Source organism: Nuphar pumila, chromosome 8 (genome assembly GCF_984573655.1).
Source record: "Nuphar pumila chromosome 8, dmNupPumi1.hap1.1, whole genome shotgun sequence".
NCBI lineage: Eukaryota > Viridiplantae > Streptophyta > Magnoliopsida > Nymphaeales > Nymphaeaceae > Nuphar > Nuphar pumila.
The window spans coordinates 5,427,934-5,447,778 of NC_143256.1; the positions used below are offsets into that span (position 1 = coordinate 5,427,934).

The 19,845-nt window shown below is 37.2% G+C and overlaps 1 protein-coding gene across 1 annotated transcript in view; it reads right to left on the bottom strand.

Annotated features, from left to right (window-relative positions):
• The window catches only part of CPSF160 (cleavage and polyadenylation specificity factor 160), a 233,504-nt gene that overhangs the window by 195,935 nt on the left and 17,724 nt on the right, over positions 1-19,845 (bottom strand). Inside the window, exons 4-5 of the mRNA XM_090015979.1 lie at positions 16,096-16,231; positions 12,565-12,710 (exon numbers count right to left, since the gene is read on the bottom strand). Of these exons, the coding sequence (XP_089872105.1) occupies positions 12,565-12,710; positions 16,096-16,231 (282 nt within the window). The remainder of the gene's footprint in view (positions 1-12,564; positions 12,711-16,095; positions 16,232-19,845) is intronic.

The following is a 19,845-nucleotide window of genomic DNA, read 5'->3' on the forward strand; positions in this document are numbered from 1 at the left end:
GTTGTCAAGTTCATCCAAGGTTGTCATGTGTGTCAAGTGTCCAAGGGTCATCGTCAGAATAGTGGTCTGTATACTCCGTTACCCATTCTTGAACGGCCGTGGGAGCACGTATCCATGGATTTTATCGTGGGTCTTCCCCGCACACCACGTCGTTTTGATTCAATTTTAGTAGTTGTTGACCGGTTCTCCAAAATGGCTATCTCTGTCCTGTGTAAGCGCACCACCGATGCCTCTTTAGTTGCCTCATATTATTTCAAGGACGTTGCCCGTTTCCATGGTCTACCTCACACAATCACTTCTGACCGCGACACGCGTTTTATGAGCCACTTTTGGAAATCGTTATGGGCTCTGTTGAAGACTAAGCTTCAGTTCAGTAGTGCGTATCACCCCCAGACTGATGGCCAAACCGAAGTTGTGAACCGCACCTTAGGCAATTTGTTACGGAGCCTAGTGGGCGAAAATGTCAAAACTTGGGATCTCGTATTGCCCCAAGCCGAGTTCGCCTATAACAACTCCATTAACCGTTCTACTGGTAAATCTCCGTTCCAGGTAGTGTATGGTCGGACTCCCACCCATGTCGTTGATCTAGCCCCTGTGTCAGATCTCTCAGCTCCAGCTCCGGATGCCTTTGATGCCGTCGAATATATGTGTGACATTCACAGACAAGTCCGGGCCAAACTTGTTGAAAGCTACGAGACCTACAAAGCCTTCGTAGATCAGGGTCGTCTTGATGTCCATTTCGAGGTCGGTCAACTCGTCTGGGTGTATCAGCGTCCAGAGCGTTTCCTTGTAGGCACATATAGCAAATTAAGTCCTAAGAAGTATGGCCCTTTTAGGATCCTTCAGCGATTGGGTTCGAATGCTTATCTCCTTGAGCTGCCCGATGATTGGCATATTTCCCCTATTTTCAACGCGGCTGATCTATATGCTTATTGTGGCAACAACAAGTCGACAGAGCCGACTTCTTCCCAACCAGGGGAGAATGATGCAGGGCAGGACCCGATTGGGTCCATCGTGCCACCCGATCCGCCACAAAAAGCAGATGAAGGACCCCACGTGTATGACTCACTTGCAGGGACGGAGTCACGACGCAGGGAGGTACCCCTGCGCACCTACGCCAGGCGTGGTGGAGTTCGCACGCCCCAGAACCAGCTGCAGATAGAGGCTGACCCATATTGTGGGTCGGATCCAAATCTGAACCCGCGACCCGGGTCCAGTACATAGCCTTTAAAAGGCCCTTCCTAGGGTTGCGTGGGGAGACTATTAGAAAGTTTTCAGCCGTCTTTTCTCCTTCTGCATTTTTATTATTCTGCACCTTGTTCTTCTTTTAAGTTCCTGTTATTTGTTTTTCCATTGTTTATTGAGATCATTTTGAGATAAATAAAGAGTTCCAGCCACACCGATTCAAGGTGGGCATTTGTTTTCATTCCTCCTCCGACGTGGGCTGCATCAGGATGGCTCAAAATGGGTGTATAAGATAAAGTATAAGTCGGATGGTACTATCAAGCGATGCAAGGCTAGACTGGTTGCCAAAGGTTTCACACAGGAGCAAGGACAAGACTATGATGTGACCTTCAGTCCAGTAGTGAAAATGGGCACTATCTGTAAAAGTATCTTCAACAAGATACTTTAGTCGACAACACAACAACCTTAAGAATAAATGTGTGAACATACACACCCAAGAACACTTGTGCACAACAAACACAACACACCGAATCACAAATGTGCACTTGCACCCATAAGTTTCATAAACACTAAAGAGGTTGGGCTATAATCCCAAATCCCTTGAAGAAATACAAGAGGAGCTGCCCATATATATAGGGCTTTGGAGGAGGCCTTGGGAGGGGCTCCACATAGTCGTTGGAGCCCCTCCAACGGTCACAAATGTGACCGTTGGAGGGGTCCAACGACTAGTGGGTTGGGCCCCTCCCAATGCATGTACAATGCATTAAATGAAAATACAAAAATAAATAAAGAAAAAAGAAAAAAGGAAAATACAAAAAAACATATTCTTGAAAAAGAATGTGTAAAATTCCTAAACTACCCTTACTATGACTATATATATTTTATATATATAATTGGTAAATACATATACATATATTATATATACGTATATGTATAACCTTATATATATAAAATATATATACGAAATTACAAGTTTGATTACATAATTTAACACCCCCCCTCAAACTTAGGGCAAGATGACCGATATTTTGCCAAGAAGGAAGTTGAACCGCGGAGCGCACAAGGCTTTAGTAAAGAAATCTGCCAACTGATATTCGGATGTGACATAAGGAAGATCGATAACTCCTCGGAGATATGCTTCACGAATATAGTGACAGTCCATTTCGATGTGTTTTGTCCGTTCATGAAAGGTGTGGTTCTTTGCAATGTAGATTGCACTTTTGTTGTCGCAGCATAGCTTGGTGGGTCCTTCAATTTTGATCCCCATGTCTTCTAGCAGTTGGTGAATCCAAACAATCTCCATAGTAGTAGTGGCCATGGCACGATATTCAACTTCAGTTGAGGAGAGCGACACCTTTTGTTGCTTCTTGCATCTCCACGAAATTAGTGAGTCTCCTAAGAACACACAAAAACCAGTGGTGGAGTGACGGTTATTTGGATCACCTCCCCAATCAGAGTCAGTATAAGCAATCAATTTTAAGTCAGAGGAAGAGGACAGAAAAACTCCCTTATTTAGAGTACCCTTTATGTATCTTACGACCCGTAAGATGGCACTCATGTGAACGGATGTAGGCGCATGCTGAAACTGACTTGCAGTATGGACTGCATAGGATATATCTGGTCTGGTAATACTCAGATACATCAGAGATCCTACAAGCTGTCTGTAGGGTGTAGGATCCAACAGGGGAACTCCATCATCAATTTTCATCTTTGCTCCTACAACCGCAGGAGTTTCACACAGCTTCTCATCTGTAATACCTGACCTGTCAATGATCTCAGAAGCAAGCTTAGTTTGAGATAAGAAATATCCTCTAAGAGAGTATGCCACTTCAATTCCCAAAAAATAAGTTAAAAAACCTAAGTCAGACATTTCAAATTTATCTTTTAAGATAGATTTTATACTTTTAACCCCGTTAGAATCACTCCCAGTTATGAGCATGTCATCAACATACAGAAGTAAAATTACAATCCCTGCATTGGATTTTCTAACAAATAGAGCAGTGTCAGTAAAACAAGAGGAAAAACCATTCTCAATCATAACAGAGTTAAATCTATCATACCAAGCCTTGGGAGCTTGTTTTAGGCCATAGAGTGCTTTCTGAAGACGAAGCACCTTTCCCTTAGGAGTCTTCATTCCATGAGGAGCATCCATGTAGACTTCTTCGCTTAAATCGCCATTTAAAAAGGCATTTTTCACATCCATTTGATAGATGTTCCATTTGTTGATAGAGGCAACGGTTATAAGACATCGAACAGTGACCATACGAGCTACAGGAGCAAAAGTTTCTTCATAGTCAATACCATATTCTTGACTATATCCTTTTGCAACCAAGCGAGCTTTATACCTTTCAAGGGATCCATCACTTTTAGTTTTTACTTTGAAAACCCATCTGCACCCTATTGTTTTCTTGCCTTTAGGAAGATTTTGGAATTCCCAGGTTTTGGCTCTTCTCAGAGCCTCAAGTTCATTGTTCATGGCATTAATCCATTCAGGGCATTTACGTGCTTCTTCAAAATTTCTAGGTTCTATATAAGAGTGGATGGCACTAAGGCAGGCTCTATATCTTGGGGAAAAAGAGTCATAGGAAATGAACCTAGAAGGAGGCCTTCTACTTCTCTCAGTTCTACGAGGGATCACTTCATTTTGAGAGGCACTGGGACTGGCATCATTATATCTGTCAAGAGCACTCCTAAAGTTGTTTTGATCTCTATGAGAGTAGGTGATAGGGTCTCTAGGTAATTCAATAGGTTGATGTGACGAAGGAGACAAGGAGATGTTTTCCTCGGTTTCAAGTTCATTTGGGTTACTTTGATCTGACTCATTATCACTAGTATCATCGTCCTTATTCAATAAATCAAATAAAAAAGAATAATCCATATTTTCATTATGGGGGTCACAACGTTCAAATCCACTAACATTTTCCAAAAAACTCACGTTCCTGGAAACATACAATTTATCACTTTTGATATCATAACAACGAAACCCCTTTTGGGTTTCAGAATAGCCAAGAAAGGCACAAGGAATGGCTTTTGGAGAAAGTTTGTCATTCTTATCAGTAAGAACAAAACACTTACACCCAAAGACCCTTAACCTGCTATAATCAGGTTCCTTATCATACAATTTTTCAAAGGGAGAAATTTTGTTTAAATTTTTCGATGGAAGTCGGTTTATGAGATAGACAGAGGTAAGAGCTGCCTCAGCCCAAAGATTTTTTGGAATGTTTTGAGAAATGAGCAAAGTCCTAGTTGTTTCAATGATGTGCCTGTGTTTTCGTTCGGCTAACCCATTTTGTTGAGGGGTTTTTGGACATGATTTTTGGTGAAGAATTCCAAAATTTTCAAGATAACCCTTAAATTCATTTGAGAGGTATTCTCCTCCAGAGTCAGACCTAAAAATTTTTAAAGATCCATTGAATTGATTTGAAATCATCATGTGAAAATTTTTAAAGGTTGAAAAAACTTCATGTTTATGTTTAAGGAAATAGATCCAACAAAACCTAGTATAGTCATCCACAAAGATTACATAATATGAAAAACCTCCTTTAGACATTACCGGAGCCGGTCCCCATACATCGGAATGGACAATTTCAAATGGTTTTGTCGTAAACATGGATCTTTGAGGAAAGGGCAAACATTTCATTTTCCCAAGAATGCATTCATTACACAAAAAGTCACTTTTACAAAGATGTTTAACAAAAGGCAAGTACGAGATTTTAACAATATTGGGATGACCCAATCTCTTATGCCATACATGAATGTCTTTGTTTTGGACGACGTTGCAAAATTGACTCTTGGGAACTTGAAGAAAATCTACGTAGTAGAGATCTCCTCTTCTAGAGCCTTCCCCAATCAATCTCCCGGACTGGCGATCCTGTATCCAACATTTATTAGAAGAAAATTTTATATCGCACCCATGGTCCGAGAGTTGGGAAACGGAAAGAAGATTTAGGTTAAGGTTTGGGATAAAACGAATTTTTGGAACAAAGAAGTCTTGTTTTTCAAAATTACCTATTCCTTTAATCTCAAGAGATGTACCGTCCGCGGTTGATACAAAGGATGGAAAAGCACTTTTAGAAAAATTTGAAAGAGTGCAATAACTAGGGGTCATGTGAAAGGATGCCCCGGAATCTAAAAGCCAAGATGTCTTACCGGGGGAAGAGGATGACATAGCGGCTCCGGAAGTACCTCCCTTGAGAAGAGGTTGAAGGGCTTCCACGATTTGTTGAAGAGAAAGAGACTCACTTGATAAAGGGGGTCGTTCTTCAACTTGAGATGCCATAGCCGTTGCAATCAATTTCTTCCATTTAGGACACAGGGGTTTGATATGTCCGGGTTCTTTACAATGATAGCAAGTTACTTTGCTATAGTCTCTTTTGCCATACCGATCATTTCCTCCTTGACCTTGATTCTTGAAATGAGGAGGTCTATAGGTCCTCATGTTATTTCCCGGTCTTGACACGGCATTAGCCATTTCACCATCTTCTTGAGTAGAAGAAGTAACAAGAATGCTAGGATTATTTTTGCCAATCCCCATACGGGTTTCTTCACCACTTAGCTTGGTGATAACATCTTCGAGTGAGGGGGATGTGAAGGCGGAGAGAAGAGAGGACCGAACTTGTTCAAATTCGGGTCTAAGGCCATTTAAAAAATTGAAGAACCGGTCTTCTTCAAGTTGTTTGTGCCTTAATTCGATAGCCTCACCACTCCATTTAGGTTCAAGAATTGCGAGCTCGTCCCAAATAGAGGATAATTCGGCAAAGTACTCCCGAATGGTCATGTCATTTTGTTGGAGAGTCAAAGCCCTCTTTTGAAGAAAGTACTTGTGGGATAGATCTCTTGAGGTGTACATTTTCTCAAGATATACCCAAGCTTCGGAAGCCCTTTTAAATTTGATGATGTTGGCATTTATCTTGGTCTCAACGGATGAGAAAATCCAAGATAATATCTTGAAGTTCTTCATTTCCCAATCATCATGTTTCTTAGAATACTCTTCAAGGGCCTTTTGTCTTTCATGCCCTTCAAGAATCTTAATATCACCTCCTTCAACAATGGTAATTTTGGGTTCCGGTTCCGGTATGGATCCATAAACGTAACCCCAAAGCCCCTTTCCTTTAATATGGGCTTCCATATTACCGGCCCAAACATGATAGTTTGAGCCATTAAGCTTAAACCCAAGAGAGAAATGGGAGTCTTTTTCGCCCATTAGAGAGGAAAGAATGCAAGAGATAGTATGTACCTTAATTACTTTTTGCGTCTTTCTTGACAAAAGGAGCTCCTAAAATATTGCTCGAAGAAGATGATCCTCTTTGATTTCAAAAAACTTGAAGGCACGCTTCCCGAGGAATGCAAAAGAAGTCGAGTCGCAATTCTTCTTCTTCAACAAGGCTCTGATACCATGTAAAAGTATCTTCAACAAGATACTTTAGTCGACAACACAACAACCTTAAGAATAAATGTGTGAACATACACACCCAAGAACACTTGTGCACAACAAACACAACACACCGAATCACAAATGTGCACTTGCACCCATAAGTTTCATAAACACTAAAGAGGTTGGGCTATAATCCCAAATCCCTTGAAGAAATACAAGAGGAGCTGCCCATATATATAGGGCTTTGGAGGAGGCCTTGGGAGGGGCTCCACATAGTCGTTGGAGCCCCTCCAACGGTCACAAATGTGACCGTTGGAGGGGTCCAACGACTAGTGGGTTGGGCCCCTCCCAATGCATGTACAATGCATTAAATGAAAATACAAAAATAAATAAAGAAAAAAGAAAAAAGGAAAATACAAAAAAACATATTCTTGAAAAAGAATATGTGTAAAATTCCTAAACTACCCTTACTATGACTATATATATTTTATATATATAATTGGTAAATACATATACATATATTATATATACGTATATGTATAACCTTATATATATAAAATATATATACGAAATTACAAGTTTGATTACATAATTTAACACTATCTGCATCATATTATCATTGACTCTTGAGCACCAGTGGAATCTCAGTAAACTAGATGTAAAAAATACATTTCTCCATGGAACTCTGAAGGAGAAAGTATACATGAAGCAACCCACTGAGTATGCCGAAGGGAATTCCAAAAAATATGTGCAGGTTAAAGAGAGTTATATATGGTCTGAAGCAGGCATCTCGATCTTGGTTTGACAGTTTCTCTCTTGAAGTAGAAAAATATGGCTTTAGTCGGTCTCTTCTTGATCACTCTCTTTTCATATTCAAATGCAAAGATATAGTTACCCTGTTATTGATATAAGTTGATGACATTATCATTACAGGTAACTCTAATAAACATATTGAACAGGTTAAAGAACTTTTGAACCATAGATTTAAGATGAAGGATCTTGGTATAATGCAATACTTTCTTAAAGTAGAAGTTGACAGGACTCCTGAAGGCATGACACTTACTCAACATAAGTATATTGTTGATGTTCTTAGCAAGGCAGGTATGACAGATTGCAAGCCTCTAAGCACACCCAGTGTACATCAGAAACTTAGCTCCCAAGATGGAGATTTGTATGAGGATCCTACAGGATATCGCACGGTAGTAGGAATGGTTCAGTATCTTACCTTCACTCGGCTTGACATTATCTATTCGGTTAATCAGGTATTTCAATGCATGAACCACATATTGGACATATAGAAGTTGTTAAACGCATTCTTCGATATTTGAAGGGAACTATTGGAGATGGTCTTCTGTACAGAAAGAGTATGCATGGCCATCACATGCATGAACTTCTTACCTACACAGATGCAGATTGGGCAGGAGATCCAGATGAGCGTAGATTCGTCTTAGGATACTGTGTTTTCATTGACCTAAATCTTGTCTCCTGGAGCAGTAGGAAACAAAAGGCCATAGCCAGGTCGAGTACAGAAGCTGAATATAGATCAATGGCATCTGCTACAGCCGAAGTAACATGGATCAGACACCTGTTGGTAGAAGTAGGATAATCGATTTCTAAAAGCATTCTCTTGTATGATAATGAAAGTGCTATCAACATGTCATTCAATCCTATCTACCACAGTCATGCCAAGCATATTGAAATTGATCAACATTTTGTAAGATAGAAGGTCAAAGAAAAAGAAAATTGAACCAAAATACGTTCGGACTGCTGACCAAGTTGCTAACTTGTTTACAAAAGAACTTATCAAGGACAGATTTTGGATGTTAAAAGGCAAGTTGTTCATGGTTCAAAACCATGTACAACTTGAGGGAGGGTAAAAAGATGTCACGACTGGGTCTGGATCCAGACCCAATCTGTTTTAAAGTTTATTTAAACACATGCTCATTAATGGCATGTTGTAATTTATATTCTTTATGTAAATGGTATTTTTGTTCCCTAATTACATTGTACGTGTATATAGATAATACAGCATTACAGCAGACCCTAGCTTGGGTTTTCTGCAGCCACTGACGCCTCTCTCCCTCTTTATTCCTCTTCCTCTTGACATTGATAGTAGAATACCATTTCTAACAGGTTTTAGGGAGGGTGGTGTTGTTAACTAAGTTGTAGTTATTGGTATACCCAAAAAAATAGTGTCTGTAGATGTTGATTTCCCTGATGTCCCAGCATTAGATGTTGACTTCTAATGTTCCGATGGATGGTGTTGATTCTTGATATCGGTTAAGGAACGAGTGTGGAACCCAGTAATAAAATACAAATTGTGTTAAGCTACAACTGAGAATATAACTTGAACTTCGAGAATTTATGACTGTTTTGAGTATCTGTGGGTGTAAGGAAAAGTGAAATTAAACTTGTGTGCATTTAATAGGGACATGCATGCAAAGGCGACTCAGATAAATAACTTAATAAGTTATTCATGCATGTGGATTGAATCATGTATATCTATTGTTAATCATTAGTTCATTCATTTATGCTTATTTTGTTTTGCATGATATTTGTTATTGCATGGTATTTTGTTAAATGCTTGAATAGTAAGTTGTTATTTTTTATATTCCTCTGAAATTTATGCATGGATTTGGTTTATGTTATTTTCTTTACTGTTTGAATTTTTAGAGGAATTCGTACAAAGAACTTTGGTTCTTACCCATTTTCTTAAAAATTGTTTTCCAGGATCAGATATTGAGTGATGTCCTCACTAGTTGTCTGAAGACTACGAGCCTTTTAACTGGTTTCTAATTCTCTAACAGAGTGGCTCATTTATAATATAGGTGATTTTTGGTCTTAGTATATTTTGACAGTATTTATTAAATTAATATAAGTTTGATTATTCTTCTTTGGACTCAATGCACAGACTGGGTTATGCGGTTTGGTATATTAAATCTATGAGGTCCCAGATCCTTGGGTTTGTTTCCGCAATTGTTTTAAAAAAATCCACTATTTTTACGAGGATCAGTTGGGTTGCATGCTTCAAACTTAATCCTCATTAGGTACATCTCTTTAATTTGATCATGAATCTATTATGAAGAATCTAGGAGTAGAGACTGCTGAAGATTCGAAACAGACTTTGTTTCTTCTTTTTTTGTTGGTGTGTATTACATACTACAAATTATTATTCAATTTTAATTGAATACAAATTTGGGTGTAACCTTTGGCTTAATACTAGATCAATAATTGAAGCATCTGAGGATTGATCAATCGAGGATATTTAACTACATGAGGAAGGTAATAAAAAAACAAAGAAGATGGGTTCCTTCATTTATCACTTAGGAGTCGAGAGAAGAGAGGAATCTGCTTTTCATCTCAGATTCTCCCACTCCAACTGTTGCTTTACTTTCAGTTATACAACAGTATCTGCTTTAGCCTCAGCCACTCGAATTTTTGGATATTGCTCTCTATTTCTCATCAAATGAATGTCGCACACACACACACATATAGAGTAATGTGTAGCTTCCAGACAATTTATCTCCCAGACCGATACCGGATCCTTTTAGAAAACATAGTTGCATGTGTTTTTTGTTTAATCTAACTAGGTGTGATCTTTATGCCTTAATTAGTAGAGAAAATGTATTAGTTTAAGCATTTTTTATGTTTAAATGTGTTTTTAGCTTAATGAAAAAAACAACGTATATATTGCACCAAAACAGAAATTGATTAACTAAAAATCAAGAATTCTTGTTAAATTGAGTTTATCCAAAGAAAGGGTTTTAGTAAATAAGCAATGATAAATGCATCTACATATTTGGATTAAGCACAAAACTTACTCAAATATGTTTTTTAAAGAGTTTTGGGATGGTCCCGGAGATAAATGGTCTAGAAGCTACACATTATATATATATATATATATATATATATATATATATATATATATATATATATATATATGCTGCGTTCATTGCTGAATATGTATATATACACCATTTTTTCTTCTACGTGGTTTAATTTCATGGTGGATGCATGTTTTCTATTAGTTTTAGTAGTTTAATTTTTACTTAAAATTTAGGCCCCTAATCGACAAATTAATCGCACTGAGACATCCACTAGGTATTTTAGGAGCATGTCCTCTAGCATTGTTCATTACAAAGGTACCGTTTCGATGACACTTATAACCTGGTTTTAGGTCTTGGTTTGGTGGCTGTTTGTATGCCACCAAACAAGGTTTTGGGCAAAACTAGGTTTTCAACCCAGTTTTGCAAAACAGCCCCTTCCCCACCCAGGTTTTTTATCCTGGTTTATCGAGGGGCTTGTTCCCAAACCACTTTTGCCTTTCCTTCTCACTCTACAGTGGCTTCCTCACCCACCACTCTCCTATGACTGGCTAGTTCCGACCGACCACTAGCCAGAAAAACTGTATTTCCGTTACCCGTTTTTATTCTTTCATGGTTGGCCAGCAGTGCCTCATTTATTTTTTGGAATATTTCTTAGTTTTTTGAGCGGTGGGCCACTTTCTGGCCAGCTAATGTCCAGAAAATAGCTGGGCCAATGTCACCCGGCAATGGCAACACCAGCCCAACCATTTTCTGGCATGTTTTTCTTTTTTTTACCTTTTTTTCAGATTTTGGTAGCCAAAAACCCCAAACCAAGTTTTTGGTCACCCAAACATCATGAAAATGCTGATTTTTGGCAAACCAGGTTTGCCAAAACCTGGTCTTTAGGCAAAACCTGGTTTGCCAAAACCTGGATTTTAGGCAAAACCTAGTTTGCCTAAAACCTAGTTTGCAAAAAACTTGATGCTGCCTTGTCATCCAAACAGGGTCGTAGAGAATCCTACAAAATTATCTCTGAGTCCTAATCGCATATTGACAGCAATGACTGCATCACAACTACATGATATTTCTACAGCGATAAAGTTCATTGAAATTATTCAGAAGAGATAAACTCTATTAGTCAAAAACAGCATTAAAAACTATAATTTCGTTTAAAAAATATTAGTGCATCAGAAGCACAATCGCCTTCAAAGACTGTAAAATTATGCCCAGTAGTTCCAATACAGAATCAGGTAGGTCTACATTCTAGCTTTGTGTAGTTCACATAGAATTTAAAGTCCTTGGACAAAAATAACAAATCCCAAGAGCAACTATGACCAGTGAACCATCCAGAAGCAATTTACAACTGCAATCAATAAAATGAGTTTGACTCTATCATATTTCATTAAGGATTTTCCCATTTCACTCTAAACTATTCACACTTCACAGGACCGGCATGGCTAAATAAAAAGTAGAAATGACAATCTTCCATGTATGATGATTCATGACAAGATAACCAATCTTATAGCACATATCAGGAACCTTATTCACATTTGGTAAGAATTCTCGGGAAACCTTAGTTAAAAATAGATAAAGGGCCAGCCACGTGTGATGTAGGATGATCCAAATGCAGACACAAAACAAAAAGATGCAGCATGCATCCACAAGCATTCCCTCAACAATAGAATCATTTATGATAATGGAAAATAAAAAGACAAAACAACCAAAATGCAGCATGTATCCATGAGAATACTCATAAAAATGGTGATGTAGGAAACTCGAAGGGTAATATAAATCTAAAGAGGAAAAGAGATCAAAAATAAGGAATGAATAACCTAGGGAAGGAATCATCATATCTGAATTACTAATGAAAAAAGATCCAAACATAAACACAAAAAAAAAGGTGCAAGGCATGAATAACTCAGAACAATATTTTCATTCTGTACCAAAAAAAGAGTAACAAGAGCAATTAACAAGTAAATAAGTATGATATATCTCACTGTTAAGTGAGTAGATTGTTGTAGCTTAATAATCCAGTTAAAAAAATTGTCACGTTTGTGTACATTGGAGAAATAACATGGAAAAAGTTCAAAATACAATGAAGAGAGTTAGGCTTCCAAATACTTTATATATAAGAAGTGGTTGGCACCACACGCCACAACCAGACGAATATAAAGTGTGGTTCCAAGGATAAAGCCTTACAGAAGCAGACCATATAAGAGGATGTTGCTTTAGTGTTGTACTTATGCTAAGTGCCGAAATCGAACTAGTGTGATGCTTCCAGAAGATACTCCCAGCCCAAGTTAATTCCTTCTCATGAAGGACAACCATTACAGGCTCTATATAACCTGCAGAATACAAAATTTTTATTCTAGAGAAAGTAATGAAGTAAAAGTGTGCTTTGATAATAAACGTAAGTCATATCAAATTAAAAAATTAACAAAATGTGCATGTGTGCATGCACGTGTATGAGCATGTGGCTTTATCAATGTCTGCATCTTAAATACAAATGCTTAAATCCTATGTCACAGGGACTCTCCAACTAGATGCTGCACCCGCGTCACACCCGCACCCGATGTGGTCAACCTGACCCTGGTTGCAGTCAACGCACGCAGGATCATTTATGTCCAACTTTTGGACTATATATATATATATATATATATATATATATATAATTTTTTATATTTTTGCCGCACCCCCGCACCCAATTTTTTTGAAAGTGCCGCACCCCTGAACCCATGTGACATAGCTTAAATCAGGTTCAAGTGTCAATGGGGTTATCCCCTGTTAGAAATGTTTAGCATGTCTGACTCTATTTGATTGTTTTGCGAAACATGATTCACTCTATTTGAGTTGATTGATTAAGCCAAAAAATATGAAAGATGAATTGGTGCCTTGATGTTAAGTAGGAATCTTATGGAAAGCTCGTGTATGATTGTTATCAAACTGTCCTATGCTAGTGAGCATGCCCGGCACTATGCTGGGGGAAGGGTACAATATATGAGGTATGGTTAGATATTTGGTCTCAATCTGAAATATTGGTTTGGGACTTGGATCATGAATGTAAAATCTCAATAAACATTTTGATTGGATTTAGGTTTCCCTAGTCAGATTTTTCCTTCAATCTGATCCAGAATGGCTTTTAGGCTGAACTATAATTTAGGTTCTTACGAAAATCACACATTTATTTTGGATCTGGATTAAGCCTTTGTCTCATCATATGTGATTCAGATGCAGGTTTATCAATCATTTTTACACCTATTAACAGTTATTTGTAGTTTGTACCTGAAAAAGTGGAATCTAAACCCACTTTATACCAATGCTCATTTATATTTAACCAGTTTTTATACCCAAACCAGTGGTTATGTACAATTTGTAACCAAACCGACCTGAACATGAACCCATTTTGATACCCAACCTTCTCGAACCTAAGTTTTTTACCTAAATCCGTTTAGTACCTGATTTGTCTTGTCATTAGTTTAACAAAAATTGTTTCTTTATGATAAATAGTTTTCTTAACCAAGAAAAAGTAAAAATCCCTAATAAAATAAAATAATTTGATTTCGAAGTTTTTGCATGCTTTTTATAGCTAAGCTTTTCAATTTAACAGTGCTTATACTGAAGTTAGTCAATATATAATATTTTAAAAGATAATTTTTTAATTGATTAAAAAAGAATTCATCTAATATCTCATTGATTTATATCCAAATCCACCAACCGATAAGGTTGATGATTTGGCATAGACTCAGACCCAAGTCAAATTGGGTTAAGATCTATTTGTGCTCAACCCAATGTATATTGGAACCTGTTATCCAATATGGATGTACAATCTTCTTTAGAGCTTGGTTCTTATTCTCACTTATCTAAGAACCTTAATCTCTAGATATAAGGGGGCAATCTATATAACATGGGTGCTTATGTACCCTTCAAGCACCCACTTTTACACTGTTGGGTGCGGGTGCGGGTGCACACCTAACAAGGCTGCGTACAGGTGAACAAAGTGTCTAGTGCGCTCAACCCCACATCCAACCATTTTTGTCCAAGTTTGACTTGTTCAACTTTGACCAAATCCAAAATTATCCAAATTTGAAAAACAAACTTAAAAATCTAAAGAAATTCATAGTTGTGTGTGCGCATGTATGTGTGTATAAACTATAAAGAATATAAATTGGATACAATCCTTTGTACATGCAATCTAATATAAAAACACTACTTTTTCACAAATTTTCCATTTGTTTTGTAAATTTAACCTGGAAAATGTAATCTATACAGATTCTTTAGTAAGATTCGGCTGAAGTTCTAATATCCAAATAGATATTTGGTTCGGACTTATTTGTATGTGACAAAATCTGACTCCAGTCAGATCCAAATCCAATTTAAAGTAAAATCTGAACAGATCAATGTAAGCCATGAAAATTTGCCTCAGTATTCTTCAGTTCCGTACCCAGCAAATGGGTGTCAGAGGGGAAGGAACGAATGTATGACAACATGCATTTTTTTAAAACTGATAAATATGGAATTGCCCAGTGAACCTGTTACATGGGTGCCAGAGGGGACTGCACAAGAGTTTGACAGCATGTATCTTACCATGAATTAGTGGCAATGCATGTGTTTTCAAACTTGTGAAACTTAAAAACATTTAATAACATGAATATTGGAGAACTAAAAATACATATGTTTGACTCGGCTCTACCAAATCTCACAATTTTAATCAAATTTTGAGCCACTCAGTTTTTCTTTTCATAAATGGATTTATATTTGATTGTAGTGTTCTCCCATTCGATTCCCAATAAAAAAACAGCTCCATTTAAGGTACACCCTATTAGGTCAGATTTTCATAATACCTACATCCAAACCGAATCCAACATGTTTACATACCTAGAGAGAGAGTAGGAAAAGGAGGAAGCGAGTTTCCAGTATTTGAAGAGAAACAGGATCCATGTAGTTTCCTAGTTTCAAGGAGAAAACAAAAGGGAAAAGAGGATGTTTCCAACTTGTTAGGAATTTTTCAATATGGCAACATTGCATGCCAAATGTTCCATTTTTACCTAAATACTTCAACCACAAACAATTTAAGATTCTGGTATCCTATAAGATATTGAAAAAGGTAATCAGAAATGCCAAATTTTGAAGGGGGAAAAAATAGTGCATATTATGTGATATTAAGCTGTAACCATATACTCTTAATTATTTGTACACTAACATTCTGCTACAAGTTTGCAACAATGTGTATATGACTCCCATTCTTTAGACAATTAGACCAGAATTTATTTGTGAACTTCAAATATATTGAGCATTGATATTTATTTATCATAGGTTATTTATTATGATTTCTATTGTTTCGAAAAAAAATTCAAATTATATGAGTATTGTTTGTTTCATTTTATAATAACTTGTCCCTTTTATGATTTTCCTAATTCCTCACTTGTGATTTTTTTATCATAACCTTTAACATATCTCATGATATGATGCTACTTGATATGATAATTTTGTATATTAAACCTTCCCGCTGCATGTTATGACATTCTTCTAAAACATTTATTCAATATAATTAGTTATGGGAATCTAACTAAACCTACAAAAACTAAATTTATAATCGAAGTGCAAAATATGACTGGAAAAGTATCAAACTTTATATTATCATGAAAAGAACAACATTGCAGCTTCACTTTCTATGGCTTCTTGAAAAATAAAAAAGGGCAAATATGCATCTGAGTTAAATAAGGTGCATACCATTGATAAATATGAAATCCTTTACATGTTTCATGTCCAAATCACGCAATCCAATCACATATGATGACTCAATCCGAATGGAAACAGCAGATCCGGAACCATTTATCTCTTCATCAGCAACCAGACCATAGCCAGCCTTGAAACAGGATCAAATTAGAAAAAAAAGACTGTAGGTTGGAGATTTGTAAATTCAAAATATATATATATATGGAAAAATATTTTAACAGTAAATATATTATAAACTCCCAAGTTGCCTCCTCCAGGCTGGATTAGCTCCATTGCACAAGTACTTTGGTGCAGTTATCGCCCATGCGCTGGTCGCTTTCTTTTCCCGAGTACCTATTCGAGTATCTGTTAAGCTATCCCTCTAAAATCAGGCAAATCGATTGGTTGGGCTGGTGGTGCTCCTTTAAATGGTCTAAGACATGATATATGAAAGAGGGGATGCACCTTTGCTTCTGGCTGTAGCTGCAATTTGTAGGCCATCTTCCCGATACACTCAAGATTCAAAATGGCCCAAAGTATCTTGGTGCAAGGTTATGGCAAGGATGCCTTAAAGTGAGTGGTTTATGAAGTGGGGTTTCAACATGGCCCGCTCTCCAACTTTGAATTCCAGCTCTCTATGGTGCTTATTATGATTTTGTTGCATGCAATTTTGGGCAGCACAAGATGCCCTTTGAGTAAGCGAAGTGTTTGGTCTGTCTCCATCAAGACTACATCAACCGTATTGGTGCACGCACTTCCTCCAGCGTAGTTGGGGAAGGCAGGTGCTTATTGCTTCCCTTCGAAGTGTTTGGTCCGTCTCCATCAAGACTACATCAACCGTATTGGTGCACGCACTTCCTCCAGCGTAGTTGGGGAAGGCAGGTACTTATTGCTTCCCTTCCATTGAGGGCCTGAAATGAAGTTATTTTAATGGCCCCACAATAGCTAGTGTTGTATGACCACTCAAGCCAAGGTAGCAATCTCTTCCAATGCCTCGGTTGGTCCCCCCCTCCCCACAAACATGCACAAATAAATTTTCCAGGCACCAATTCAGCACCTCTATTTATCCATCAGTTTGTGGATGATTTGAAGTGCTCATGGCAAGTGCAGTACCATGTCAGTTGAAGAATTCTGTCCAAAAAGCGTTAACAAAAACCATATCTTGGTAACTCATGATAGATCTAGACATCCCATAAAGCTTGAAGATGGTTTTTACAGGGACTTGAGCAAGCATGTGAGCCTTACAAGGGTGAGCCAAAGAGATGAAATAGCCATATTTTGTGTAATATCGCGTATTTTCACAATTAGTTAAATTGGAGATTTTCAAAAATTTGGCTAAGTATAGAAGAAAAATCGGTAGATTCTCGATTTTAGGCTGATGCTTTTGAGTCTGGACTTAGCCCAGGTCTCATTGTCAAGGCCTAAACGAGCCTTTTAAAACATAAAAAAGAGTTTTATCTTTTACATTTAAATTCGAATTATTTTTGGGCGAATTTCGAAAGCAAAATTCGAGTTATATATCGTTGGATGCATCTTGAAATTCTGACCGGATCTGATGAATTTGATCCAAATTAATATAGGTCTGGACTCTACCCAAGACCTATATTAATCTGGTATTGATCCAGCTCAATACCCATTTAGATTTTTGAGATGGATTTTGATCTTAGATCCGGATCCAAATCTATGCCCAACGATTTTTTCAACTTTAAATTCATTAGAAACCTTTAAATTGGGGTTAATTAATGATTAAATAGTCTCTCAAGTTAATTTGGTAATTTTTGGAAGCTTTTAGAAATTTATTTATTATTTAATATTAATTAATTAATTTAATTCTGAAAATTTAATTTGACAATTGTTTAGGACTCTAAGTAGAGCCCTTAAACCTATATAAAATCACTTTAGAAGTATGCTAGATCAATAATATAATTTTTGAAAGCTTCTAGATATTTATTTTTTAATAAATAAATAAATAATTTTAATTAATTCTAAGATGTTTTTTTTAGTGTTTAGGACTCTTAGTAGAGCTCTTAAAAACACCTAGAAGCATCTAAGAAGGTTTAAGAAACATAGAGTTTCACATGAAATAAAACTTTGAAAAAGTCTACTTGGAGAGTTTCAAAATTTTCGGAACTCTAAGATAGAAGAGAGTTCCAACTGGGGCTGGGCTGCACTCTCTTCTCCAGCCCATCTAAAGCTTTATAAATGGATCAAAAAAAAAGAGAAAAGAGAAAGAAGAAGGCTACCTTCTTCAATCATCTGTCGTTTCCAACCATCCATTAGTGTTCTTTTTTCGATCTTTGCGTATGGTACAGGTCTTTCTTTTGAATCGAATGAGAAAAAGAGCATGGATTTGTATTCCATGCAATATTTAGTGAAACCCATGGAAAAAAGGGTAAATCTGAAAAATATACCTGGAAGTATTTATATGTTAAACCAGAATTTTTACGGTGATGGAACAATAAGTTGAGTTGTATATTTTTATGGCAAACTGTTTAGTATATGATGCATGTGATAGTTGAATGCAAAATCAGCCTATGTATGCATAAAGTTAATATGGTACACATGCACACTTAGGTGAAAAAAAATCTGAATATGTATGACCATTGAGGCAATACCCATAAAAATACCTGAACATGAAAATCTGCACGTGTATGCATATATGGTACACATGCACACTTAGGTGAAAAAAAAAATCTGCATATGTATGACTATTGAGGCAATTCCCATATTCATACTTGAACATGAAAATCTACACGTGTATACACACTTTTTTTTGTGTTTGCTAGGTTGGGCTGGCAGCCCAGCCTAGCTGGGCTCAGCTGGACAGGTGCATTGCCTGCCACGCCCAGCCGACTGGGTCGGGTGGGCAGGTGCAGGGCCCGAGCCCTAGCCGACAGGGTCGGCTGGGCTCAGCCCAGTCAATTTTGTTTCCAAAAAAAAGGAAGATGTTATAATAGTTTTTTTTGGGGGGGGTTGGCAGCTGGGCAGCAGCATGGCCTGTCAGGCCCAGCTGAACCTGAACCAGGTTCAGCTGGGTAAGTGCTCAGCCTGTTAGGCCAGTCGACTGAATCGACTGGGTCCCAAAGGGCCAAGTATAAAGAAAATACTAATGAGTTCGTTTTCAGATCCATTTTTTCTGTTTCATCTAAATGGGTCATGTGTTCATGTGAAATTTCGAAAAGAAAAGCAACAATGCATGTCATCCTTTGACCGAATAATATACAGATTACTATGTAACCAAAATTTGTTGGTGTATGTTCACTGCTTATACCGTGAAGGTTGGTTAAAATTCAAATATGCATGTGAATTCCCAGAATTTCTATCCATATTATGGTTTGCCCTATGCATACCAAAGGGCGATACCGAATACATGCCTAGACTTGTTAAGGAATGCATGTTCGTGATATTAATGCAAAGTTGTTTCCAAGGTTGCCAGATTAGGAAGCGAAAGCGGGAAACGATACGGGAAGCGGAAGCGAGAAGCGATGTATTTTAAAATGTATAGGAAGCGGGAAGCGAAGAATATTAAAAAATAAATATAAGAATTGAATAAGAATCAAAATGAAACACAAATAAAAACTAAAATAAAGTGACTAATATTAAATTTCATGATTTTTTTAGTGTAAGAATTAAAATTTTAACAAAATCTAAAAATGTTGACTACCAATTTAGAGAAAACACATGAAAGTGAGTGAGAAGAGTGAGAGAAAACACATAAAGAAACATGAAAAGTTGAGTAGTACATATAAGAAGAATAGATGAAGC